Consider the following 27,031-nt stretch of genomic DNA (forward strand, 5'->3'; position numbering starts at 1 on the left):
CTTAAGTGACACGTTTAAAAATTAAATAAGTTACCAGGTGATGGTAGCATACACTTAAGTAAAAGTTCCCAAATGTGGAAATGCTTAAAACAAAAAAAAAAATCCAATCATGTCATTAAACTGGCCTCCACACCTGAGAACTGGAGGTAGCCAACAGAGGGCAGGAGTCACCTAAGGAAGCCCTGTGTAAGGACTTCTACTTGCGCAATGGTGCAGAAGATAAAAGGGAAAATGTAAAGATCAAAATGCAAATGCTTACTCACACAATTTATAAATAATTTATGGAATGTGGTGTAACAAAATATGGTGACGGCTACTGGTTTAAAAGGGGATTAGGTAACCTGCTATTAGTCATGATAACTAAATGGGCTATAACAGGAATGGGGAATCGCGGGCCTTCCAGATGTTGTTGGGTTCCAACATCTGTTGGCTCCAGTCTGCATGGCCTATGGTCAGGGATGATGGGAGCTGTAATCTAGAAACTTCTGGCTCCCTGCTCCTGGATTGAGGAACCCTTGATTCAATCCCACAAGGCTCTCCTCATGTTCTTAAGGCAGATAAAACTGTAAGATCAAAGATCAGGATATAAACAGAACTGAAGCATCTCTGCAATGGAAAGTATGAGACAGAAGTTGCTCTAGCACCATGGGAACTTCAATGCATCATATTAGTTATTTCAAAACCTCCATGCAAAATATAAATAAAGCATAAATATATTTAGGTCGTTTATTAAAAATGTATTTCTTTTATAAAAATGTGTAAAATATTCTCATTCATACATTTTCCTTGACATTAATTGTTCTACTCTGTACCTGTGCGGAGCGTGCAATAATGATTTAAACTCTGCAAATAAGTTACAAAATTAGTGTTAAGACTCCTAGCTCTGAGATGCTAATTGCTATGCAGATTCATACTACCATCTTGCAGGACAACTTGGATCCATATAATATATTTTTGACTGTCTCGGGGGGGGGGGGGAGAGATGACCTAGATGTTAGTCCACCAAATTCATCATATAAAAATGGTTGTTCAGAAGACTCTTGGTCATGAAAATTTCAGGAAAGCGCCCCCCCCCCAAGCTTAAACAATTTAAGACTGACAAGGCTGCCAACTGTCTTAGAAACAAAAACCTTCAATTTGGATGCCTGTCACTTAACATGTGGTGAGACCACAAAGCAAGTAGCATGAAATCCCCCAGTAAAATATTTGCATACTTGTTTGTCCCCCTGGGACCCAAATAGATACTTCAGTATGACAGGGATTTATCAGTAGCCACCACTTTCTTACCTATCAGGAGGGATTTGTTTATGCCATCTAAGGAGCCTGGATTTGTAATAGAGGTGCTTAACATTTTGCATTTCTTTAAAGTGCTTTTCAGGGCATACCTCCTTTGACAAAGTTTCTACCAGTTACAGCTACAGATAACAAACGGTATCTTTATAATTAGCAAATGAAGGAATCACTGTATTATTGCTTCTGCAAAGGTCAGAGCCAAAGAAAAGGACAAAAAAAACAGAAAGGGAATGTAAGGCATACAGCTGCAAATTCCACTCTTCTTCCTAGTTCCATCCTGCAGCCTCCATCTTCCAGGCTCTGAAATGCTTCTCCATTTCATTTCTGGATTTCCAGTTTCCCACATTTACAGTAGGGATAATTTTCTGAGGTTTCAACCACTGGATGAAGCGTTTCATTTCAAGGAAGCTGCTGTGCTCACTGTAAGGTATTCCTGCAAATGAAACAACACAGAATGAATTTAGCCAATGTGTTTAGCACAATGGACTTGTATAAAATATCATTTGTTTATTTAATAATTCAGTTTATATCCCGCCCTTCGTCCCAAAGGAGCCCAGGGTGGCAAACAAGTTATGAAACTATAAAAACATTTTTTAAACATCTTAAAAACAATTCCAGTACAGATGCATACTGAGAAAGATCTCAACTTAAAAGGCTTGTTGAAAGAGGGAGGTCTTCAGTAGCTGCCAAAAAGTCAACAGAGACGGTGCCTGTCTTAAGATTCAATGGGAGGGAATTCCAAAAGGTAGATGTCATGAAAGGCCCGAAGTCTACACTCTGCAGAAAATATCTTCTGATAAGATAGTATATGCAGGAGAACTTTACCTGCAGAGTGCAGTGTTTGATTGGGTGTATAAGGGATGATACAACCTTTCAAGTATCCTGATCCCAAGCTGTATATCAGGCTTTATAGACCAAAAGCAGCACCTTGAACTTAGCCCAGTAAGTAATTGGTAGCCAGTGCAATTCTTTCAACATAGAGACAGTCTGCTGGTGAAATCCTCCCTCAATGAGCAGTTGAGCTGCTACATTTTGCATCAGCTGCAGCTTCTGAACCAACCTCAAGAGCAGTCCCACAGAAAGCACACCGCAGCAATCTTGTCTGGAGGTTACCAGCACATGACTATCCTGGTCTTGAAATGTTTGTAGGTATATTACCAGCCAAAGCTGGTAGAAGGTACTCCTAGCCACTGAGGTCACCTGGGTCTCTAGTGACAAAGATGGACCCAGGAGCAACCCCAGACTATAAACCTGCTCTTTCAGAGAGAATACTGCCCCATCCAGAACAGACAGACCAATTATCTGGACTCAAGAATCACCCACCCACAGGGCCTTCATCTTGCCAGCATTCAGGCTCAGTTTATTGGCCCTCATGCAGTCCATCACCAAGTCCAGGCACCAGTCCAGGGCTTCCAGATGTTCAGCGCCAATAAACATTTCCAATGTCCAATGGTCAGGGTTGATGGGAGTTGTAGTCCAGCAATACCTGGAGGGTCACAGCTTTCCCAAAGTTGGTAACAACAAGCTGTATCCACAGTTGCTGTCTACAAGTCCATAGGAGCAGGACCAACGATAGTTAACAATGAAGTAGGATGTTCATTGATAAATCATTTCATTTCTGTTAAGGTACATCCATTACCCACAAGAAGAAATAATACAGTATGTGAAAAGGCTATCAGAAAAGAAATAAACATATTAAAACATTTGAAATTATGTTACCATATATAGTGATATTTCCTTTGGTCTGAGGTTTAATATCACTCAAAGAGCCACACCCATCTAAATAAGTCCACCCAGTGGGTTTAAAAGCCAAAATTTGATCAAAATTATCAGAGAATTTGTTCAGGTGATTCTTCAAATTCTGTTGATAGAAAAGAACAGTTGGTTATTAAGGATTTAAAACATTCATTGCAAATTTTTTTGATAAGTATTCTGATCAAAGCAAAACAGACTAAATGATGGCAAGAGTTCTCAGAGTCTTGTCAAATAACACTGGGCAACAATTTTTTACTTTTCGAATGTTGTCTAGATTTCTACAACTGCTTTAGGGTATTTTTGCACTGCTGAATCAGGAAATGGCATCTGTTTCTCTCCATCAGGTCAGGTTTTTGTGCTATGTTGAATTGAAAAAAAATCAGATCTTGTGACAAAATCGATTACATTTTTGTGGCATTATCAGCTGATTTTTGTCAACACATATCACCCTAAATATGTTTTTAAGAGAAAATAATGTTTTTCCAACAACATATATTGATTACCTGATAGAAACATTGATTACTGTAAACTGAATGGTGGGCATTGATAAAGGTAAGTACACGTAAATTGCATGTTGCTTCACCATTTTTCAAACTTCAGGGCTTGAACTTCCGTTTCTTGGAACTCCTGGAATGCTCAGTGGCAGGGAGGTCTCTCTTCAGAGTCCAACAGTAGTCAGCCATCATGACTGCATCCCAGCGACCCTGATACCTGGTCTCCATCTCTTTCATGTCCTGATGGAATCTCTCCCCCTGCTCGTCACTCATTGAACCCAGGTTCTCAGGAAACCGGTCCATATGTGAAAATAGGTAGTGCATCTTGACGCTCATGTTGCAGCCCAGGTTTCTGAAAGCAGTCAGCATGTTGTTGACAAGTTCTGCGTAGTTTCTGGCCTTATTGTTGCCAAGAAAGTTCTTCACTACCAGAACAAATGCCTTCCACGCTTCCAGTTCCACTTCGTTCATTGAGTTTCCGAACTCTGGATCTCTGATGAGCTGATGGATCTGAGGACCGTCAAGGATGCCAGCTTTCAACTTCTCCATGGTCAATCCTGGAAAAGCCTGGCACAAGTAAGTGAAGCAGTCACCATCCTTGTCCAGAGCCTTGGTGAACTGTTTGATTAAGCCGAGCTTGATGTGCAGCGGTGGGAAGAGTATTCTGTCTCTGTCCACCAGAGGGTCGTTGATGACGTTCCTTTCTTTGCAAGGCACCAATTCCTCCCGCACAGGCCAGTCCTTCTTCGTGTAATGCTGAGCACGGTCCCTACTATCCCACCTGCACAGAAAACATGGGTACATGGTGAAGCCAGACTGTTGTCCCAACAAAAAGTTCACCATCTTCAGGTCAACACAAACAAACCATTTATGCTGATCATAACCAATTTTCTCCAGCACATACTTCACCGCTTCATAGTTCTCCTTCAGTGTACTCGAGTGAGCCAGGGGTATAGAGGCAAACTGGTTGCCGTTGTGTAGCAGAACACATTTCAGTGATCGCTTGCTGCTGTCAATGAACAGTCTCCAATCTTTGGGTTCGTACTGTGGCACTCCAAGCTTGAGCAGAAGCTGCGCAATATCTGCAGCTTCTTGCGAACTAGATCATTCAACTCCTTTTGGGAAAATGGATGTGGAGCATCATCTTCAAGAACCACTTCTTCTTCTTCAACACTGGAGGCATCTTCGTCACTAATGTCAGGAAGTTCTCCGAAGATAGGCACTGGAATTTCATCACAATGAGCTACAGGACGACGTGCTGATTGAAGATCAGGATACTTGAGGCTGCTCCGGTTCTTTCTGTTGATCCCAGTCACATCAACAGCGCAGAAGTAGCAGTCAGTGACATGGTTTGTTGGCTCCCTCCAAACCATGGGAATTTCAAAGTTCAGACTCCTCTTGCCATTGGTCCACCCACGTAGAGTCTCGGTGCATGCCTTGCACACCATGTGTGGCACCCAAGCTATATCCTGGTCACCAAGTTTAATACCAAAATAAGCATGGTAAGCAACTTTATGCTTTGCCGCACCAATTTATGGAAGATTTCAAGGTTTTATGACTTCAAACTGATCCCTTTTTGACATAATCATCCAGAACTATCGGACCTGAATACTTCTTGTCATTAAAATAATCATTTCCAATCAAAACAATTATTTGACATGGCATTTTACCCCCACCAACTTCTCCTAAAATGCTCCACACAAGCGTACATGTGAACAAAAATGTAAAAAAACGACATGTGGCCATAGTTCAAAAACTTGACCTGATTGAGCAAAACCAATGTGATTTTTGGATTCAGCGCATCAGATTCATTCTAAATCAACTGAAAAAACACAGACAACAAATTTGTTGTTGACCAGTGTAATCAAATTAGATAAGAATGGAAGCTGTGGCATTTTATACACTTTCAGAGTCCATTCTGTCAACAGCGAATGCCAATTAGTAGAAAAAAATGTTTTAAGAAGCTTCAAAAAGATTCATTTAAATTACATAATATGTAGCAACAAAATTTGAAATTTCCACTGGTCAGATTGGTAAAAAATAAATATATCTGACATAGACTAAGGATTCTCAATGGAGACTTTATGCTAGTCAAACATTAAAAGTGAAAATGATGAAATTTTTTAGCATAGACTTTGTTTTCGTCCACGGAAAGCATAATAAACTTAGTGTGGATTTAAAAGATAATCAATGCTTTTTATGTCAAGATCTGTTTCATGTATGTTCAGTCATTGTACAAAGAGCATCCATTTGAAAATACCTGGAAAGATTAGTATTCAGAAAATTGTATGACATCAGAAGCAGGAAAAGAAACTTCAACAAATAAATGCAGGAAAGAAAGTGAAGGGAAATTAGATTTTACAAATACATAAAATAGAAAGCAAAGACTAGCAGTGACACAGACCAAATCAAACCAAACACAATTTGAATATAAGCTATTAAGTCAGAAATGTCTATATAAAGAACAAAATGGAAAATGAAATATGTATACTCTTTAGTAATGAAATAAAAGCACAGCCACTAGAAATAACTTTAAAGCAACTGCACAGGTGTTTGTGATACTGAACAGCTGGACTCTCAAATGTTTAACAATTTCACACACACCCCATCAAAAAAAATAGGCTGCTAAAATGAAGAAAACTTGGGAGAAAACCAGGATTGCGTATATGTGTGAAAGGACTGGCACTGTTCAGTTCTGGCACTGAAAATAAACTCTTAGACTGAGAGGTACCGAGAGGTGGTTTGTTTCTTAATTTTAAATATGATGTTAGGAACAAGATGATCGACTTCTGTCTCTCCCCACCAATTTAAGCTTAGCCAGATGAGTACAAGTGACAGTTTTAATACTTACCTTAAAATTAATTTGCATCATGGGTAGAAGGTGAAGCAAAGTGTTATTCCAGTCCAGGGTGATGAGGGAATTGATTGTTGCTGATTCCAGGCACTGCAGTGTTTTGTATTTGTCTTGGGACATGCTCACTCTTGAACCTAGAACTTCAGCTATAGCTACAGAAAGGGGAGGAAGGATTATGACATGATGGAAACAGAAGTGGGCAAGGAAAATAAAACTTCAGTGTTTAAAAAAATCAGTTTAATGCTCAGTTACCATCACAGGGGCATGTCCAAGTGTTTTTTTAAACCGAGTCACTTCTGCTTTTGGCTTGTGGCAGATTAAAAGCTGGAAGACACCAGGTCATCCAATAGTGTTTACAATAACTTAGGGAATTGGCCTAAGTTAGAAAAACATGCCTACCAGCTTCTCTCACTGTCTGCCATCCTGCTTTAAAGAAGTGCATTTTTTATAAACATTGACCAAGTCTGATTTTTACATGCTTGAGTCTTTATACGAATGTACTATTGTGGTTTACCTAGGAGAAGTAATAGCTACAGTGATAAAAGGTTCTTATTCAAGGAAATGAAGGAATATTTCATTTAGAAGCTGGCAGCCTGTACGTGTTGTTTTAAAGGAGAAGAACAACCCTTTCGTGGTGGCCCCCCTTGTGAGTAACCCAGCGACACCCACTAATTCCTTTCAAAAAGAACCATCAAAAGCAGTATCTGCTGTCTGATTAAAAACATTCAGCTAATAGGTCTGTAGAATTTAGAAGGGTAGTGATTTAAGCATAGGCCATGAAAGGTTTGAAGCGCTTGAAAGATTTGCTTAGTTACAAGTGGGTGGTGGGTGGATGTCAGGAAGCGTTGACATACACGCTTCAACTGTTTCCAATTTGGCATGGAAATAAATTACATTGCATTTGAAAAGTTAATGCACATACCAAGAAGCTGAGGTTAAAAGTTTAAAAAATGCATTACATTTACAGGACTATTAATACAGCTAGAGTGTTTTAAAATTGCAGCATTATTAAAAGGGGCAGCCATCAGCAAACGGTTCATGTCATAGACTATTTCTTCTCTGTGCACCATGCCAAGAAGCCTATTGTGCTCCAAATTTAAGTACTTTTACAGAAATGCTGTAATGCTTAAAAAAACACAACCATGTTATTAGTAGAAGTTTCAGAATAGATTCCATTGAATGTTCTTCCCTAAGAAAATATTAACTCTTAAAAAGAATCTTTGCAATTCTTGTGGAATGTTCACTCACATACCTAGAAAGACCTTTTCTTTTCCAACAGAATATGTGCCACAAACAACCAAAGTCCGTGGGTTTAAAGTCACTGTCTCAAAGGCCGCATTGACAGCAAATTGAATCACTTCTTGCTGGGAAGGGAAAGTATATTCAGGACTACAGTATCTAAGAAAAGCAAAGAGAAGACATATTTAAAAAATCACATTGCTTTGTCAGTTGGCCTACACCAGATATAGCAATGAAAGATCAAGCTCTACAGAGATATAACAATGACTAACTTTGCAGAAGCAGCATATTGGAAGTTACAATGGTGTGCTGAGACAGACAGCAGTTCCTGGGATATATAATTCAACCATCAGTGCAAAGGACAACTTAGTACATTAGATTTCAGCTAAATAGTAGAAAGATCTTCCACACTGTAAGGGCCATTTAACAGTGGAATAGAATGCCTCGGAATATAGTGGGTTCTTCTTTGCTAGAGGTATTCACCTATTAGGGATGCTTTAGTTGGATCCTATCTTGTAAAACCCACATCAAGTTATATGGGGTTGGAGAAGATAATCTCTAACATTCTACGATTTGCCTGAGTTGTTAGAACCTGGTCCCCAGCTCTCCAGCATATACTGCACAGTAGAGTGGTTATACTGCACTGCTGGGAGAAGGGGAGAGCGCAGTGGGAAGGGTGCATCTGTGAGAGAGAAAGTTCCTGACCCAAAAAAGGAGACTTGGAAGCTTGTGCAAATGGTGTCCTTCTTTCAGGCTAGGTGCCAATTGCCAAGGAGACTCTTAATAGTGGCAGAAGCACCTGCACCTGATGCAGGAGATAAAATGTCTCCTTTTAAAGCTCTCACCATAAACTACATTGTTATGAGTTCCTCTACATCACAATGTATATGGGAGAAGTTATACTGGGCTTTTCCAAGACTGTAAAAGTTACTTTTCACTGACCAAAGTCGAGTCTGTAGGTTTTGGCTAAAGGTTCTATACTTTTTTCTAGGGAACTATCCTCTCAAAATCCAGGTTCAAAGGTGGATTCCCAACAATGATGTCTGCTATGGTGCTTCCAACTGCTACGCTTTCCAGAGTGAATAGAAGAGGCAAAGAACTATGTAAGTAACAGTTGTTCATATCCCAGTTTAATAAACCAGTGTGTAATCGTCCAAACTGGCTCAAGGTAGTCTAGGCTAAGCAGGTTGTGGTGTTTTGGGGTTTTTGGTTTTTTTACATAGCAAGGATAAGAGCATATCACTGAAATGCAACTTACGTTGTATCTAAGTAGACAGTGTGAACTTTCTGACCAACAAGAAAAGGGCAGCGCTCCATAGAAGGATCTGCCCTGAAGTCTCCCGTGTGTAACATATTAGTCCCATTCGGAAATTGGAATAGGATCATTGCAGCACCAGGACAACTGCCAGAGAAGGGGGAAGAAGAGAAAGACATTCCATTTTTTATTTGGGATCCACATAGTTTTGAACGTGAACTACAGTTTTTGAAAGCAGGTCTCTACTTAAATCCATCATTTTAACTCTTTTGGTATTGACCTTGCTTCTGTCAAAAATACCTACTGATTAGCATCGAGCAACACCACTTTGATGCCATTTATTATGCATTCACTATTCATTGGCAGGACATGGATATACTGTTCTTCCACTCGAAGTTTGCTCTTCACCAGATTTCCAGTTATCTGAACAACAGAAAGTGTTTAACATTACTATGTTTCTGTTTAATCAATTAATCAAGATTTCGTTTGTAGCTGATGCAAAAAAAAAAACAACCCACCCAAATGAACCATCTACTACTTTAGATGACACAGAGGAAGAGAAGAAGAAGAAGAAGAGTTTGGATTTGATATCCCGCTTTATCACTACCCGAAGGAGTCTCAAAGCGGCTAACATTCTCCTTTCCCTTCCTCCCCCACAACAAACACTCTGTGAGGTGAGTGGGGCTGAGAGACTTCAAAGAAGTGTGACTAGCCCAAGGTCACCCAGCAGCTGCATGTGGAGGAGTGGAGACGCGAACCCGGTTCCCCAGATTACGAGTCTACCACTCTTAACCACTACACCACACTGGCTCTCAAGCTCAAGGCTTCTGAAGCCCACTATATAACAAGGCTTGCTACAGTAACTGTGACTGATTTCCAAAATATCACCATTTACGAACAAATATTTACATGAAAATATAGAAAAGTAAATGTCAGAATATCTGGCAGAATATTTCTTTAGAAAAGAAGATTCCACCTAAACATTAGGAAGAACTTCCTGACAGTAAGAGCTGTTCGACAGTGGAATTTGCTGCCAAGGAGTGTGGTGGAGTCTCCTTATTTGGAGGTCTTTAAGCAGAGGCTTGACAACCATATGTCAGGAGTGCTCTGATGGTGTTTCCTGCTTGGCAGGGGGTTGGACTCGATGGCCCTTGTGGTCTCTTCCAACTCTATGATTCTATGATTCTTTTCCGGTTAAACTGCTCACCCCACTACCCCATGGGTTTTTTGTTCTTGTTCTTTTCTTTCTCTCTTTCTGTCTGTCTGTCTCTTTCCCTATTTTCTTCTTTATATATTACAGAATAGGAAAATTGATGTGTGTGCAAGCTAGAATTGTAAAATGTCTAGTATGTAACTTTAAAGAAACAGAGCATGATACACATCAGTGACCTGAGGCGAGGGAATTGGTGGAGACAAACTTATTGATATAGGTCATCTATCACCAGTTTTATAATTCAGAATGGAGAAAGAGATTCAACCCATAGTTCAACCCTGCCCCCTTTTCAATAATAAATAACAGATAAGCTCTTTCCAAACATGTATCTTACAGGCTTGGAGCACTGGTATTGATTATTGTCTCCTCTGTGCTAGAGACTCTTGAACATTGTGATTTTGGCATGTGCTCTGTTCTCTTCAATATTACAACTTACAGTTCTGCAAAAAGGACAGTAGTGGTAAGGATGACTTTAAAAAACTAAGTGAAGGTCAGGTTAGCTATTCTAGCAGCTCCTGACCACCATTTGTGCTAACCCAAAAAAGATAAATCCCAGAAGTAAATGACAGATTTATTCAAGTCAACTGTAAAATTAAATGTACCAGCTGTGTATCAGTAACATTTGCATAGACTGCATAACTCTTATTGTGCACATCACCCTTGAGCCCAAACCTACCTTATTGCAATATATTGGGAATGTAAACTTTTTAGTTAGGCCACCATAATGATCAGAATGGAAGTGTGTAAGAAAATAAGCCTTGCATCCTTCAATTTCTCCATACTGGAATGCATCTACTACAAAACCTGTACCTGTAACAAATTAATACAAGAACAGCCAATCAGCTAATGTACACTGGAATTGCCAAGGTCAACAACTACCACTAGCAATTTAAAAAGTGAATGAAAATAAAGGGAAGGGTTTAAGTGACACAAGACAAAGAGGTTAACTGCCAGAGCAAATATAATCTGTACCAGGTCTCTCAACACATCTTGTGTATTTATTAATTTTTTACACTTTTGATCAAAGTCCCTCTCTTTCTTGGCCAGTCATCGCAAAACACCACAAACTTCCAAATGAAAACTTTTAAACAATTAAATACGCAAATACACACAGAATAATTTAACCCAGTTAATTATTTTAGCACAGAATCCTAGATTGCCTGTGCATAGGGCTCAAGAGCCACAGAGGTGGTGAACATCAGAAATATTGGTTGGAAATTCAGGAGACTGCAACCTGAAAGAGCAAGGACTAAGAGAACTCAAGGGATGCATAGAATAGTTTCCAGTTCTGGGTGTAATACCCAGGAAATGTAACATTGGTCAACATGAAATGCAGCCAGTGAAGCATTTCAAATAAGCAATCTTGAAAACGTGAGTTGCTACATTCTTTTGTGGGTTGGTATGATTCAACATACTATGGCTGCAATCCTGTGCACACTTATCTGGGAATACCATGGGACTTACTTCTGAGTAAAACTATACATGCTTGTAAGAGCTTTGAGGCTGCAATTCTATGCATAATTACTTGGGAGTAAGCCCCATGAAATCAGTAAGGCTTATTTCCAAAGAAATATGCACAGGATGAGGCTCCACAAACAATTTATCAAATGTGTAGTAGAAGAGAAAGAAATTTCATATGAAATGGTCAATTTCATAGAAAGCTTTAAATAATATATGAGACAATGTTACAGAATTTGATGAGCTTCAGATTTAGAAACATAATTAAATTTTAATGGCACTTATTTTCCTAAATACTCTTTCTAAAAAATTAAGAGTATTTAGTCCTATTCTTCAAGAAAATAAAGTAACTCTTATTACTATTACTATTCTATAGTTTCACACTTCTCCACAAAATAAGGTTTTTAATGGGAACTCATAGCAATGCTCGCTCTTTTACTTATATTTTGGTGATTGTTAAAGGCTTCCTCCCATCTTAAGAGCAGAACTGCGGTCTTTAAAAAGAGATGAAGAAGTGCTTCAAAGAGGAATTTCACATAGCACAAAAGATGAAAAGATGTTTTATACTTAAGGAGAATTACAGTTCTAAAACAAAATAGAGCCTGCTACCTGGTATCTTCTTATAGAAGGGACACTGTTTTTTTCTTGTTCCCTCTTCAGCAGGACAGGCCTCCCTAAACCTCTTTGTCCACCTTTTCTGTCCACCAGATGTTGGATCTGCAGAGATGACATTTTTGCTTGAACTTTCTCTGATTGTATCAGACTCTCCCACTGATCCTTCAGCTTTCCTCTTTCGAGATCCGGGCCGCTTTCCTGCAGCAGCCGGTGGACTCAAAGTCTGTGTACTTTCACAGAGATTTTTCTTTTGGTTACTCTCCATTTTGGCTTTCGGTTGCAACCCAAAGAAAACACCAATATCCATTTGTTTTAGTTCCTTGGCAGGAGTGGTTTTGACTTCAGCACTAGCAGCAGAAACACATGGCAGTGTTTTAGAGACTGTACTTGGGAAAACAGGCATAGCTATGTTATTACAAAGCCTTCCCACTTTTTCTGATACTGAATATGAATTGTTATGAGCCAACCTGCTTCTACATATGCCAGTAACACTTTTACCTTCAGTAACTAAGCTACTACTGGGTTCTTCCACAGTATCTCTTAGGCCAGGTAGAGGAGACTTAGTACCTTCTTCTCTAAATTCTGAAAGCAATGTGCCCTTAGCAGACTCTGTAGAGGCCCAATTAGAGTAATCAGAGTTGCCCCACCCACATTCACCTGCATCAAAAGCTGAAGCACTCAATTTTAGCTCCTCAGGTTTCTCCAGAGTTTTTTTATATTCAACAGGGGGAATGGGTGCTTCTGTGGGATGTTTCAACTGATCCAATATACTTGCTGAACTGCAAACTTTGCTAAGCATGCTACTTTGAGAGAGAGTCTTACAAACACCATCCAGACTTTGGAATGCATTTAATGTTTTGTAGGATTCACTGCTTACTGTAAAATTATGCTCTATGTTGTGTTCCTGGTCACTTAGTTGTGAAGCAGTTAGTGGCTTATTAAAACTTCCAATCCTTCCACTTTTGTCTTCTAGGCTCCCAAAATCAAATAGCCTTTTTCTAAAACGTTCTACCTCTATGTTCTCCTCGTCATCTGTCTCTATAGTGTCTTCCCCATCTGTGTTAAGTGGAGAGTAGGAAATATCACAGTCACTTAGGTCAGCTTCTGAGATTACCGTACTTCGTTGGTAAGAGCCACTGTCCAGATCTTCACCACTTTCAGTTTCTTGATAAAGAGAACCACAGCACTCAGCCAGCTTTACTTCATCTGTACGCTGTGTACTGTGTTCAGATTCTTTAACATTTTCTGTAACGTTTGTAGCTTTTGGCAACAGAAAGCACTGTCTTGGAGGTTTTCCCACACTCTGGAAGTCTTTCAGATCCTGCAACACCCCATCGCTGAAGGCACTGCAGTTGATGGATGAAGCAGTACCAAGACTAAATAAATCCTTTTCTGTGTTAGATGAGGAAAATTCAGCAACATATTCCCCTGCTCTGCTTGCAGCAAGAAGGGTGTGGCTATAACGTTTGTAATGAGAAGGAATAGTTGAAGTACACAGAAGACCATCAGGGCACTCTAAGAAAAGAAACAAAAACATGTTGGGAATGGAAGAAAACAAAATGTGTTTTGAGTACAACTGTATACTTACAGAACAACATGGTTCCCAAAAGGTTTACTTAAAAAACACAAAAAATATGACAATTGTCAACCTTCTGTACATTAGCGTTATAGTCTCAAATTTAGTACATGTATGCTAGATGTTAGTTCACTGTAATGTCTGATGTCATATGACAGCACCACTTGAAAGAAGAGAGCCTTTAATTTCAAAGAGGACGTTTCAGCATGCATGAAGATGTACAAGAAAGTCCTCCCTATTCTGAATTAAAGGCAATACATTCTTCCCTTCTTACACAGAAATAAAGTTCCTTGGAAATGAATTGTCTCACATCCAAATAACTGTTATTAGAACAGCATGCAATGTCTTGACTGAAAACTTTTCAACTATCTGAAAACAAAATAACAACATGTAACGTTGTGATCTGCTTCCTTAGGCAGAAACAAGTAACATTAATGCCCTTAAGATAAGGACCTCAAAAGATAACACAAGGCACAGGCTGGCACTTTAGCTTTGTAAAATTGTATATGTAAAACCTAGCATTTCAGGCAACATTTAAGTTAGACAACATTTAAGCTGGACCCAATATTTATTTTATACTATGGGAACAACTGTGGAAAGCAAATATAAGATTTACGGCATGCTATATGTTAAGAGAGAACTTTATGAAGGTGGTATTGAAAACAACGACCAATTAGCAAAAATGTAAAAATCAATAAAGGGCAACTTTTGGAAGTGTAAAACAACATGTGGTGGTTGTGTAGCATAATTAAAAATTATTGGGAAATGATTTATATTGAATTTTTAAAAATGTTTTTAAAATCTTTTGCTAAAAATCCAGAAGCACTATTGCTGGGGTTAATAACAACAGCAGTTTACAATAAAGAAATAAAGTTGTTTTAATATGCTACAATGGTCGGCCATGTATTATTAGCACAAAAATGGAAAACAGATAAAAGTGCCAGCAAAAGAAGACTGGCATATTAAACTGTTAGAATATCTGGCGTTAGCAAGGATGACCACTAGAATAAGAAACCAAAATGATGAAAAATATAAAGAGGACTGGATACTATTTATAGAATATATGGAAAAGTATTATAAGCAAACAATTTACTTAGCAGGATGGTAATATTTTCAGCAGAGTAAGAAATAAATAAAGTATATAAAATGGTTGCGAAAGATGGGATGAACTTAGAAAACACAAGGAAAAGAGGGGTTAAAAGGAACCATGGAAAGAGAGGATAGGAAGTCAAGAAATGTTTTCTGGTTTTTTGTTGATTCTTTGAAATCTTTGAAAGGAAAGATTTTTCTTGTTGTATCATTTTTGTTCATGTTTTGTTGATGTAGAATGTTATCAGAAAAACAAAAAACCTAGCATTTTGAATTCTGTTTGCATTACGTATTTAAGACTATATCTTGCCACTGGCCCAGAACCTGTAATTCAGAACTGCAAGATTTTGTTCTCTGAAATCAGATAAACATTTTTACATTATGAAATAATGCTAACTTTCCCAGTTATTTCAATTTTCAACCTGATGTAAGTTTTTGGAAGTTTGTTTCAACTTTGAAAAAGGGCTACTATTATTTTTACATGTCATCTTACAGCCTGCTGCAGAAATTTAAGTAAACGTTTCCCTCACATGGAGGTAAGTGATAGAAAAGGTTTCACCTGCGAAGTTTCCAAATTTTGGACTCCTGTTAAAGGCAAAAGCACACACACAAACACAGTAGCAAATATATTTGAAAGACACCTTCTCCCCAACCATGGCTGCACCTTTTTCAGCAGTTCTTGAGCCATCTAAACATTCTGTCACATGCCAATGAGGTGTTTGGATCAACAACAAAGAAAATGGCATCTGGCAACTTGGGCAATGTCCTTCATAAATTGGACGAGCTTTTGAAGGGGTTTGCTTCTTGCAGTTTTTCTTTCGCTTTGATGGTGTCAATGAAATGCCTTCATGTGACTGTGTGGCAGGGTCATTATTGGGAACACCGACATGTAGATCTGGTTTTAAAGGTGTTTGGCTACTTCTTTGCCTTGGTCCCTGCTTTGTCATCTTCGAAGTCTGTTTTTCTTCTGATGTTTTCCTATTGCCATGTCTTTGTGACTTTCCACCGTTTGCTTTATGTACATTTGTACAGATAGCTTCTGAATTCTGGTCTGACTTTAGCTTCCGAATAGATTTGTACTCCCAAATGTCTTCCTCCAACAGGCTAACGTCAGACATGACAGCTCAACAACATACAAAATATCTTCTTCAGATTTAATAATATTGTAGCATTTTAAAATATGTGTATTGTTTTCTTCCACTACACTGGATTTTATCTCCTTGTTGTATATGACAAAGATAACCAAACACAATTTTAAAAAGCTCAAGTTTGGTTTAGTTCAATAAATTACATTTAAACATGAAACTAAAGTGCACTTAAGAATAGTAGAAAGTCTTTCTCTTCTATCTGTGAGGTAAGTCATAATCTCAGTTTATGGGATGTTTGCTTAGAGTACTCTGGAACAGTACAATTGACTTCTTTGTTTCCCTCTATGATTCTGAAATAAAGAACAATAAGAAGAGGCAAAATTATGTCTAGTCCCTCACAGCACGACATATCCTGAGAAATGGCCATGTTATGTCTAAATCAGCAAAACCAACTGTCTTTTGGCTATTTAAAGTTCAATAACTGAAAATTAGAGTTAACTTTAGCACAAAATTGCTGGATTAGAATTTATCAGGCAATTTCATTCCATCTTAATTGAGACCAGGGATTTTATAGATGTTAAATTAGCACTGCAAAACTAAGAATTATTACTGCTGTGACTGATTATTCTGGCTATTGAGTATACGTTTTGAGTTGTGAATAAAAATTGCTGTGGCAACCTTAACCCAGCTAACTGTCAAGAAACTCAAAACCTGTTCAGTAAAAAATAGGTACAACACTTCAATCTATCTGCAGTTTGAAGCATACTATCTGCATACATATCCTGTTGAGAACAACAAATCTTGCATCGAAATGAACATGTTTAGGATCAGCATGTAAATTTCAGAACAACCCCACATTTTCAGCTGCATGTTTGCAAATCTCATTGTGTTAAACAGAACAATTAAACTAATTTTCAAAAAAAATGTACATTTATTCCTTTCTATCCCTTTGGAAAACAAGTAAAGGTAAAGGGACCCCGACCGTTAAGTCCAGTTGCGGACGACTCTGGGGTTGCGGTGCTCATCTTGCTTTAGTGGCCGAGGGAGCCGGCATTTGTCGGCAGGCAGCTTCCGGGCCAGCATGACTAAGCCGCTTCTGGCGAACCAGAGCAGCGCATGGAAACGCCGTTTACCTTCCTGCCGGAGCTGTACCTATTTATCTACTTGCACTTTGCCGTGCTTTCGAGCTGCTAGGTTGGCAGGAGCTGGGACTGAGCAACGGGAGCTCACCCTGTCGCGGTGATTTGAACCGCCAACCTTCTGATGGGCAAGCCCTAGGCTCTGTGGTTTAGACCACAGCACCACCCTAACCCATCCCCTGAACCTCATTGTGAGCTTCTAGTTACAGCATTTTGCAGGCAGCGGCTTGTTTTAACCACAATACACCACCACCAAAGAGGGAAAAGAGAACGCTGCACTTATTCCATCTCATTCTGTATCTGTCCATCACAACTGAAAATTTGACAGGGCACCAGCTTTGAAGGCTGACTTGAAGAAGACAGTAGCCTAAACAGAAGATAGGATTTTTCTTCTTCCTTTCCCCATTCAAGGGTTGTTGCTGTTGTTTTATTCTGTTTGTCTTCAAGCCCTGGCCCAACAAAAAGAACCTCATGATGTCAGCATATCAAAGTGCGTGCACATTAACACGCCTAAAAGAATTATGGGCATTGTAGTTTGCTGAGGGCTGCTGGAAATTATTACTGGGCGAGAGGTGAATTACAGCACCCATACCCAAAATTCTTTGAGGCGGGGGAAATGTGCTTTGAGGGTGTACTCAGCACAACTCTGTTTCCCAGGACAGTCTTGTGCAAATTAACCCGACTGCATACGTGCCCCTGTTTTAAACGTAAAGGGGAGGGGGAAGAAACCCCCAGACATCTACTCAGTCAGAAGGAAAGCAGCAGCAGTGGCAAGCGCCGCCCTGGCTTTTGGACTCCCTAGTAAGCCATGAATCTGCTCAAGGGGACCGATTCTGACTCAGCTCAGTACCTGGCGCACCAGAAAACAGTGCAGGATACTGCCGTCCCTCGCCTTCTCACACCGACCAAACAGCCCCCCACCTCCGTCCTACTCACACGTTTGACAGCAGCGCCAAAGGCAAGCCTCCCATTCTTTCCTTCCTGGTCAGCTTTTGCCGCCTCTCTCGCGCCGCCTATTTTTGCTTCTGGAAAGTCACGCCGTTTACCGCCCTGCGCTTTCGCCAATGTCCACCCCCGGCATTCTGCTTGCTTTTAAAGAAATTGACAACAACACCCTCTTATTTTCTTCAACCCTTTTTAAAAAAAAAAAATTTGTTCCTTTTACCAAGTGTGGTCCATTTTTTTTTCTTTCTTCCGAATCGACTGACTTGGAATTATGATGCTTGTGTATTTCTTGTCGAATATGCGATTTGGGATGCTTTTTTGGAAATACAAAAGGGGAAAACAAAAACCACTTAGTCCGAAAAACCGATTTATTTTTTTGTTACCACGTCCCTATTTCCCCCGCCACGGTAGGACGTGTGAGGGCGATTTGCTCCACTGACCAGACAGCAGTCTCTCGAAAGTGCTGAAAGCGAAAGCGAAGAGCAGTAAACAGGCAGCGTCCTCCTCTCAGAGTTCTTTCTCTCCGGGAGGGAGTTAGAGAGGCAAGATGGCGGCCGGCGGGGGCTTGGCCGGCCTTCTGCCCGCGCAGAGCCAGCTGGACTGCGCGCTGGAGGAAGCGACGACGGCTCAGGAGAAGGAGAACCTGGTATATCAGCACCTGCGGAAGGTGGACACCTGGGAGCGGGATTTGAAAGTCCCCGAGTTCGGAGCAGGTGAGCTTTGAGGATTGGACGAGAAGGACCTCCGCCAAAAGCCCAGCGCTGAGACGCCGCCTTTCCGCGCATCCTCAAGCTCTCGCAGCGCGAATTGGTGTTCCTCCTGTCGTCCCTTTCCGCTCATCGTCTCTTTCTTTCTGGGTGCTGGAAACTAGATGTTGCAAACGACGTTTGCAATGGATTTTTTTTTTTTTTAAATGCAATGGGTTTTTGCAATCTTGAAACTTAAGAGAACTCTTTTGCATTCTTCTCCCCGCCGCCAACCCCATGTATATACACCAGTTTTTCTCCTCTCTTCAGAAATGAAAGGGGACACAGGCACCTGCATTGGGAATAGCTACATAGAAAAGAGAGTTGCATGCAGAAGTGGAAAACAGTTGCACCTGCAAAATTATTCTGGGTCTCTCTTACATCTTTAAAAAATAATCCAGAATTAAACGGATGGTCCTGGCCCCCATCACATTCACTTTAAACTCTTTCTTTGGTCGCAAGCAATGTTAAGCAACACATTCCAGATTAAAAATAATAGTATCAGTGTTGACAACTCCCTTTTCCTCCACTCTTTCAGCAAATACATAAGGTACAAGTGGGAACTGTAATCTCAGTAGCTGATGCTTAGATCCAGGGGCAGTAATTATGTTGTTGTATTTGTTCACTATCTTGGGAAACAAGGCTGCAACTCCATTCATGTTTACTCCAAAGTTATTTGTTAACTTGTACTTACGCCGAATCATCGGATATTTGGCTGCCCGATACCCGAGACCAGATTGCTCAGTTGGTTAGAGCATGGTGCTGATAAGACAGTGGTTGCAGGTTCGATCCCTGTATGGGACAGCTGCATTGTAGGGGGTTGGACTAGATGATCCTCAGGGTCCCTTCCAATTCTATGATTCTATAAAAAAGCAATGACTACCTTGCTGCATGCAGAGTTCTGCCCCATACACAGTTGAAATGCAATATGTGTCTATTCAGAAGAGGCAGTGCAATCCCAACCCTCACATCTGTGTTGGAGGGGGTTTGGGCAAAGGTAGATTTAGGGGAGTGAAGCCAATTCACCCACACTGGAGACTGAGCCAAGAGGGTACGCTGCAACAATGATGATGGGGGGGGGGGCGAGGAAGAGATTTTGGTGTCGCAAAGGACCACTGAAATTTGAAAGCCCAAACTCGGTCACTGGTTTGGTTGAAGTGTCCCTGCACACAGTCCTGCCTGCCTCTGCTGGTGGGTTAGCACCACCAGTGAGGATCACCCCAGTGCATCCACCCACATGACAGGTGAAAGCTACCACCAGTGGAACTCATTGAAGTGAGGCTAGGCGGGCACTACAATGTGGTGGTTGGATAAGTAGCAGATGCAAGTTGTTCTCATTGTTTCAGACTTCGACACTGGTATTATATCCCACTAATTTGTTGGTTCAAACTACTTCAGATTACCTGTTATTTCGACAGAAGGTAATAATGCCAACTAACCGTGCTTAATTGTATATATATTGAGAATTATTCCACAAGAAAGATGGGTAAAAAAATACAACCAACTACTATTATTTCATCTTGCAAAGAATAGTAACTGCCAACTACTTTTCCTTATGAGTTAAAATTGCCAGTTATGAAAGTGGATGCTTAAGAATTAGCTCCACTTCAAGTTAGTGTATGGTTATATATCATATATGTCAACATCAAAATTGAGTAATATTATTTTGTTGTCAAAAATATTCTTTAACAAAATGAAAAATACTTTTGGACGTGTGGCTGTTTGTTTTTGAAAGTTAGCATGCCTGAATGTGAAATAGGGTAGTTTTCCAGTTTTATGTTAGGTTGGTTATCTTGGGAGTCCTGAAAAAATACAGATTATGAAATATTAAGTAGATGTATGTATGAAAAGTTTTCTTTTTAATTTGAATGTAGCAGTAGTCATCTGCTATTTTTGAATTTGCATAGTTCCTTGCACTTTTGCTTCTTGAAAATAATGGAGTTATTTGCCCTCTGATTTCAGATTTACAATGGCTGAATACAGAAGAATCGCTGTCTCTGTACAAAGACCTTTGTGGCAAAGTGGTGGTGTTAGATTTCTTCACTTACTGTTGCATCAATTGTATTCACATACTGCCTGATCTCCATGAGTTAGAGCAGAAGTACTCTGTGAAAGGTATCAACAAGTCTTATTTTTTTTCTGGATGACCCTGTAAATCTTTTATAGCATTTGATCTGAATAAATTCAGTAGCTCTCATAGGCATTGTCAAAAATTAATTTAAACACTTTCTTTTAATGAATGTATTTTCATGTATTCTGCTATCCTGTTCCAAGTAATGCCCTGCTGTATATTTATAATTATAGAAGAAACATTTTTAAAATTTTGTAATGAAAAAGCTGATCTGATCACATATACCCTGGAGTCCAGAACCTTTGGCTCTGTTCCTTCCTGTTTTAATTTTGGATGCAATCGTATGCGTGCTTATTAGGGAATAGCAGAGCAATTAAAAACAAACAAACTTATGGCACTCTGTAGGTGCCAATCTCCTCCTACCACCTGCCAAATGGGCAGGCAGTTGGCCCGCTGGTGAGGACCAGCATAAAACATAAATGGGTCATTCCAGAGGCAGGGTGAGCCAGTCTCAGATCCACTGGATCTCAAAACAGTCTCACTTGCATCAGCATTGGGACCAAACCAGAGCTGGCTAAGGAATCAAGCCCAATCATACTTGCTTCCTTCTGCATTAGCTGTTGTGAATGACCAGGCTGCAGATGCCATGGTTTCTCTGTTCCTCTGCAAAGCCCCACTGTCAGGGAGTGGGGGGTGGGGTTCATAGCTGTCAACTTTTCCCTTTTCTTGCGAGGAATCCTATTCGGAATAAGGGAATTTCCCTTAAAAAAAGGAAAACGTTGACAGCTATGGTGGGGTTGGATTGCAACCTAAACCCTACTCAAATCACTGGCACTCACATACATAAGACTGCACTGTAAATAATTTAAAGAGACTACAGTCATACCTCAGCATAAATATGCTTCAGGATAAGTATTTTCGGGTTGCACTCTGCGGTGACCTGGAAGTAACAGAGCGCATTACTTCTGGGTTTCGCTGCTCGTGTATGCGCAGATGGTCAAAATGACTTCGTGCGCGGAAACGGCGAAATGCGACCCGCGCAGACGCACAGTTGTGTATTACGTTTACTTCAAGATGCGAACGGGGCTCCAGAATGGATCCTGTTCACATCCCAAGGTACCACTGTATATTGTTCCTTTTTACTTGATGATCTTCCATTTAGTGATCATCAACCTATGCTTTGACTGGTTTTACCCCAATAAGTAAGCATATTCTGGCACTGCACATAGCTGGGGAAGCATAGTCCACTGCAGGGAAGTAGAACCTTTGAGCTTGCTTGATGTACCCTGCTGGGCTGGGAATGATGGTGTTGGAATCTTAACAGCATCTGGGGTGCCACCTGTTCTGTAACCCTGATCTGGTTGTCAAAGGGTTTGTCACAGCACTGCTTGATTTGCAGCCAACTGGCTGAGATTGTGGAATGATAGAAATCTTGATTCCGTCTACAATTTGCAATTTTGCATTCAGGTTCTGATGGTTGACATATAGAGCCTCTTAGACAATGTTCCATAGTAAGGATTCTAGGTACACACATTAATGTACGTTCTTGGGTACAATTTACTGGAATCCCAAGTGCACTTTACTGAGAATGACCTAGTTAATGTTATCATGCCTTTCTTCATAAAACATAGTTTGTGGAGCCAGGAATAAGTGTTGTGGCCAAGCTCTCCTCCCTTGCCCCTCTCCCATTGTGTCCTGACTTCAGCATGAATATCCTGGATTGAATTAAGTGAAAGTTTCCTGTTATGTGCAAACTTGATATATATTGCTTAACAAACCAGGAAAATGGGCTAGAATCTTCCTTCATGGTTTCATCCTAGTTATTAAACCAGAGCTCTCCATTTTGGACATAAAGACCCAGTAGCTTGCTACATTTCTAGTCAACAAATTCTATTGTTGATTTGGAGAAGAAAACATTCTCATACTGACAGAATTATCCCCTCGGTGCTATGTTAAATAAAAGGTAAAGGTACCCCTGCCCGTATGGGCCAGTCGTGTCGGACTCTAGGGTTGTGCGCCCTAGAGGCCGGGAGCCAGCACTGTCCGGAGACACTTCCGGGTCACGTGGCCAGTGTGACAAAGCTGCTCTGGCGAGCCAGCACCAGCGCAGCACACGGAAACGCTGTTTACCTTCCCGCTATAAAGCGGTACCTATTTATCTACTTGCTCTTAAGGGTGCTTTCGAACTGCTAGGTGGGCAGGAGCTGGGACCGAAAGATGGGAGCTCACCCCGCCGTGGGGATTCGAACCGCCAACCATGCGATCAGCAAGCCCTAGGCTCTGAGGTTTTACCCACAGCGCCACCCGCATCCCTTATGCTATGTTAAATACAACCCAATATATTTAAGTGTGAAATTGTTACTGCGTAGTATATAATAGCATGTTGCATGAACCTTAGTGTCTTACTTAAGCAAACTATAAGTACAAATTTCTAGTTTGCAAAATTAAAATTTATCAGTTTTTTTGCTGGAATACATATCTTAATTTTAGAATTCTAGCATAAACTCTTGCTGTTCTGATGTACATATTTTATATTATTGTGCTACAGATATTCTCTTGTAAGTAGCTGTTTTAAAACAAAAGTCCATTATTATATTTACATGATAGGAGATCGTAAACCCAATGAGTTGTTATATGACATTGTCAAGGTCATCACATTTTTTAAATTAACGTGTACATCTGGAATTTTGTAGGTGTGTTTTAGAACATGAATTGTTGCCAGTTAGCATGTTTATCAGATATGTTCTTGCTCTTATCATTGCTAGTGCTATTTCTGCATCCAGTGTGGCATTCACAAGGTTATTTTAAGCCCTAATGCACATTCATTTCACATCAACAGTTTAGAAATGGCCTGTTGGATTGCTGTATGAGGAAGTGCTTCTTGACAGAAATACTTTGGTAGAAGGCCAGTTTGCTGCTATTGTGTAATCTTTTCAGTGCAGATTGAATCCAACTGCATCCTCACAAAGTAGAATTTTACATTTGATATATTTGGAAAGGACCCCAATAGTCATCTAGACCAACCCTCCGCAGTGCAGGAATCTCAACTAGAGCATAGATATAAGTGTTCTCAAATCTGAATTACTTTTTCCCTAAATTACTGAGACTGATGTTTGATGTGGAATTAAATAAATGAAACACAAGTTTGAAGTGCTAGGATCAAGGTGCTGATGTGCATTTCTGCTTTGACTACTGTATTGTGTGAAGAGAAGGTCTGTGAAAGCATTTGGCAAGCACACTACTCAGAAACTACCATTGAACAAGCTCTTTGCACAATGTTTACTGCCTGTTTTCTTGTATGAATATTTTCTCCATGATACAGAGTGAATGTTGTGCTCAAACAGTAGCCTTTCTATTCATGTTTGAAGTGGCACTACATACTGCTACAGTTATATATCTGATCTGTAGAGATTTTGTAGTTTGGTATCCTTTCCTTTTCTGTTAAAGCCTTCGTGGACATGTTGTCTATTCCTTTTTAAAAAAACTGATCCTATGCATGCATACTCAGCACTAAGGACTTCAGTGTGCATAGGACTATAGCTTTTGTATACTTTATAATCAGGAGACAAAACAATAATTAAGATACATCTTGCTTGTGAGTGCAGGCCAAGTTGTATTCATCTGCCATATCACCAGGTCTAGGTAGTAGAACAGGAAGGAATAGTAGAGATCTGGGAACTCTAGTTTGCACACTAAATCTGTATCTCATTTTCAGTTCCATTTTTTATTCCAGAGACAGAGCAATGGTATTTAGACTCTCCATTGCAGAACTTGTCCTGAAGTCATGAGCATGTCTTCAGAGCCTGACAACAAGCTGCCAGGTTTTGTAAGGATTATATCATGCACTTATTCTTACTAAATCCCTAGCTCAGAATTTAAACATTGATTCCAAGCTTGGATGAAAGAGTACTGGACTACATCCAAGATGGAAATGTTTTGCTATCCTATTTCAGACCCTATTGAAAGCAAAAGCGGTGCAGTTGAATTCAATATCAATAAGAAATTAAAGTTCTCTGTTCCACTTGGTATGTAATTAAATGCAGTGCAGTTTGAAGAGTTGGAATTGTTTATCTTATGTGTGGGAAGAGGCCTTGAAATTAGATAGCTATCACCTTCCACAGGGTTCTGTCTGTTAACAGAGCAGACTGCTAGAATCTTATTTATGGTAATGTTCTGTCAACACTACATAACAGAAGGGCAGGGGAAATTCTTGTGAGATTTTCTGTTTTAAGGAGCTGGAAGGGTGATATAACTATTTTTTTATAAATTAGCTGTCATTAGAATGTTGAAATAATTATTTTTCTTTTGGGAAGGGAAGGGCAGATTGGTTAAATCTTTGAAACATTGATATAATTTGCTTGCAGATGGAGGGCTGGGTGGAAGTGTTTTTTTTCTCCTTAAATTTGCACCACTATTCACTGATAAGACATTACTAGTGGTATATTAGGGACGCAGGTGGCACTGTGTGTTAAACCACAGATCCTAGGGCTTGCCGATCAGAAGGTTGGCGGTTCAAATCCCTGTGGCCGGGTGAGCTCTCGTTGCTCAGTCCCTCCTCCTGCCAACCTAGCATTTCGAAAGCACAAAGTGCAAGTAGATAAATAGGTACTGCTCCGGCGGGAAGATAAACGGCATTTCCGTGCGCTGCTCTGGTTTTGCCAGAAGCAGCTTAGTCATGCTGGCCACATGACCCGGATCCGAGCTGTACGCCGGCTCCCTCGGCCAGTAAAGAGAGATGAGCGCCGCAACCCCAGAGTCATCCGCGACTGGACCTAACGGTCAGGGGTCTCTTTACCTAGTGATATATTTTGCTCATTAACGTTTAACAGTGCCAATTTTTTCATACCATTTTTCAATACTTATGAAATGAGTTCAAGGTTACTATCGTGTTTAAGCTGTTAGAGTAATTTAAGACTGATGATGCCACAGTGGATTGGACAGTATTCATTTTTAATAACAATTCAATCCTAACCATGTCTATTCACATATAAGTCCTACTACATTCATTGGGGCATACTCCCAGATAAGTGGGATTAGTATTGCAGCCCAAATTTCTACATGTAATGAATTAGAACCTGTGTTTAATGTCAGGGCTCAGCCCAGTAGACATGTGATTTCTATAAAAATGTGCTAAAAGCCTTTCCCTCAACACTGATTAACAAGAACCAAATCCCATTCCTGGGATTAGGCATTCCCTTACACTTTGCGTCCTAGCATTCTGAAATTAATTATTGTGCCAAGCACAGCCTTGCAAATAAACCCACAAAAGTTACTAGTTTAGCAGAGGAGGTATTAAGAGCTTCATTCCTTCTCCAGCAGCCTAATGATTAGGAGGCTTCCCTACTCTTGCAGTCTGCTTGGTTCTGCAGGAGACAGATGGAATATTTTGTTACTGGTTTTTATTCACCCTGTAATGAGTTTATATTGGCATGTATTTTAAAAATGGGAAATTTCACGAAAGTATCAGCGTATCATAATTCCACACTGTCAGTTTAGTTCCTTACGAAAGCAGTTCATGGGGCATTGAGACATGATAAAATAACGAGCGTTAGATACTGGTGTACAGCTGACACACAAATGGTCCTTGGAAGATGTGTATTGGCTTATAGAAAATAGAATAGTTAGATTTTACTGAGTGAATACAGTGGTACCTCGGGTTAAGTACTTAATTCGTTCCGGAGGTCCGTTCTTAACCTGAAACCGTTCTTAACCTGAAGCACCACTTTAGCTAATGCGGCCTCCTGCTACCGCTGCGCTGCCGGAGCATAATTTTTGTTCTCATCCTGAAGCAAAGTTCTTAACCCAAGGTAATATTTCTGGGTTAGCGGAGTCTGTAACCTGAAGTGTATGTAACCCGAGGTACCACTGTACTTTGAACAAGTTACTATATTTAGCTGACTGACAGAGAATCGGAAGTTTTTTTCATCTTTTTTCTTTCTCTTCTTTTTGCTTTGGTAATTATAAAAATATACTTTGTATTGGGTATGAACTTTTGTATATTTTTTGATAAGTGTCAATAGATATAAAAACATTATAAAAGTAGAAAGAGTAGTTTGGTTACATGAAACTTTTCTGGTGTAGTTTATTGCTTTTTTCATATTTTATCTTAAATGCTTGAGAACATAGGTTTTTATCAACATTATTTATTTAAAATATTTATACCCTGCCTTTCCTTGTACGGTCTCCAAAGCAGCTAACAGC

The 27,031-nt window shown here is 40.0% G+C and overlaps 2 protein-coding genes across 2 annotated transcripts in view; one reads left to right on the forward strand and one right to left on the reverse strand.

Annotated features, from left to right (window-relative positions):
- Positions 1-1,451: 1,451 nt before the first annotated feature.
- Positions 1,452-18,090, reverse strand: DCLRE1A (DNA cross-link repair 1A). Its single transcript, XM_081005963.1, has 10 exons — positions 18,007-18,090; positions 15,506-16,279; positions 12,171-13,691; positions 10,780-10,913; positions 9,195-9,313; positions 8,894-9,037; positions 7,649-7,794; positions 6,394-6,548; positions 3,013-3,154; positions 1,452-1,726 (listed from the first exon to the last, which is right to left on the reverse strand). The coding sequence occupies exons 2-10, from the start codon at positions 15,957-15,959 to the stop codon at positions 1,560-1,562; spliced, it is 2,982 nt and encodes a 993-aa protein (XP_080862089.1). The 5' UTR covers positions 15,960-16,279; positions 18,007-18,090; the 3' UTR covers positions 1,452-1,559.
- A 432-nt stretch (positions 18,091-18,522) lies between these two features.
- NHLRC2 (NHL repeat containing 2) overlaps positions 18,523-27,031 on the forward strand; it is a 34,784-nt gene continuing 26,275 nt past the window's right edge. The window contains exons 1-2 of the mRNA XM_081005973.1: positions 18,523-18,726; positions 20,722-20,874. Coding sequence (XP_080862099.1) covers positions 18,561-18,726; positions 20,722-20,874 — 319 coding nt within the window. The 5' untranslated portion in view covers positions 18,523-18,560. The remainder of the gene's footprint in view (positions 18,727-20,721; positions 20,875-27,031) is intronic.

This window comes from Podarcis pityusensis, assembly GCF_964106645.2.
Source record: "Podarcis pityusensis genome assembly, chromosome: 5".
NCBI lineage: Eukaryota > Metazoa > Chordata > Lepidosauria > Squamata > Lacertidae > Podarcis > Podarcis pityusensis.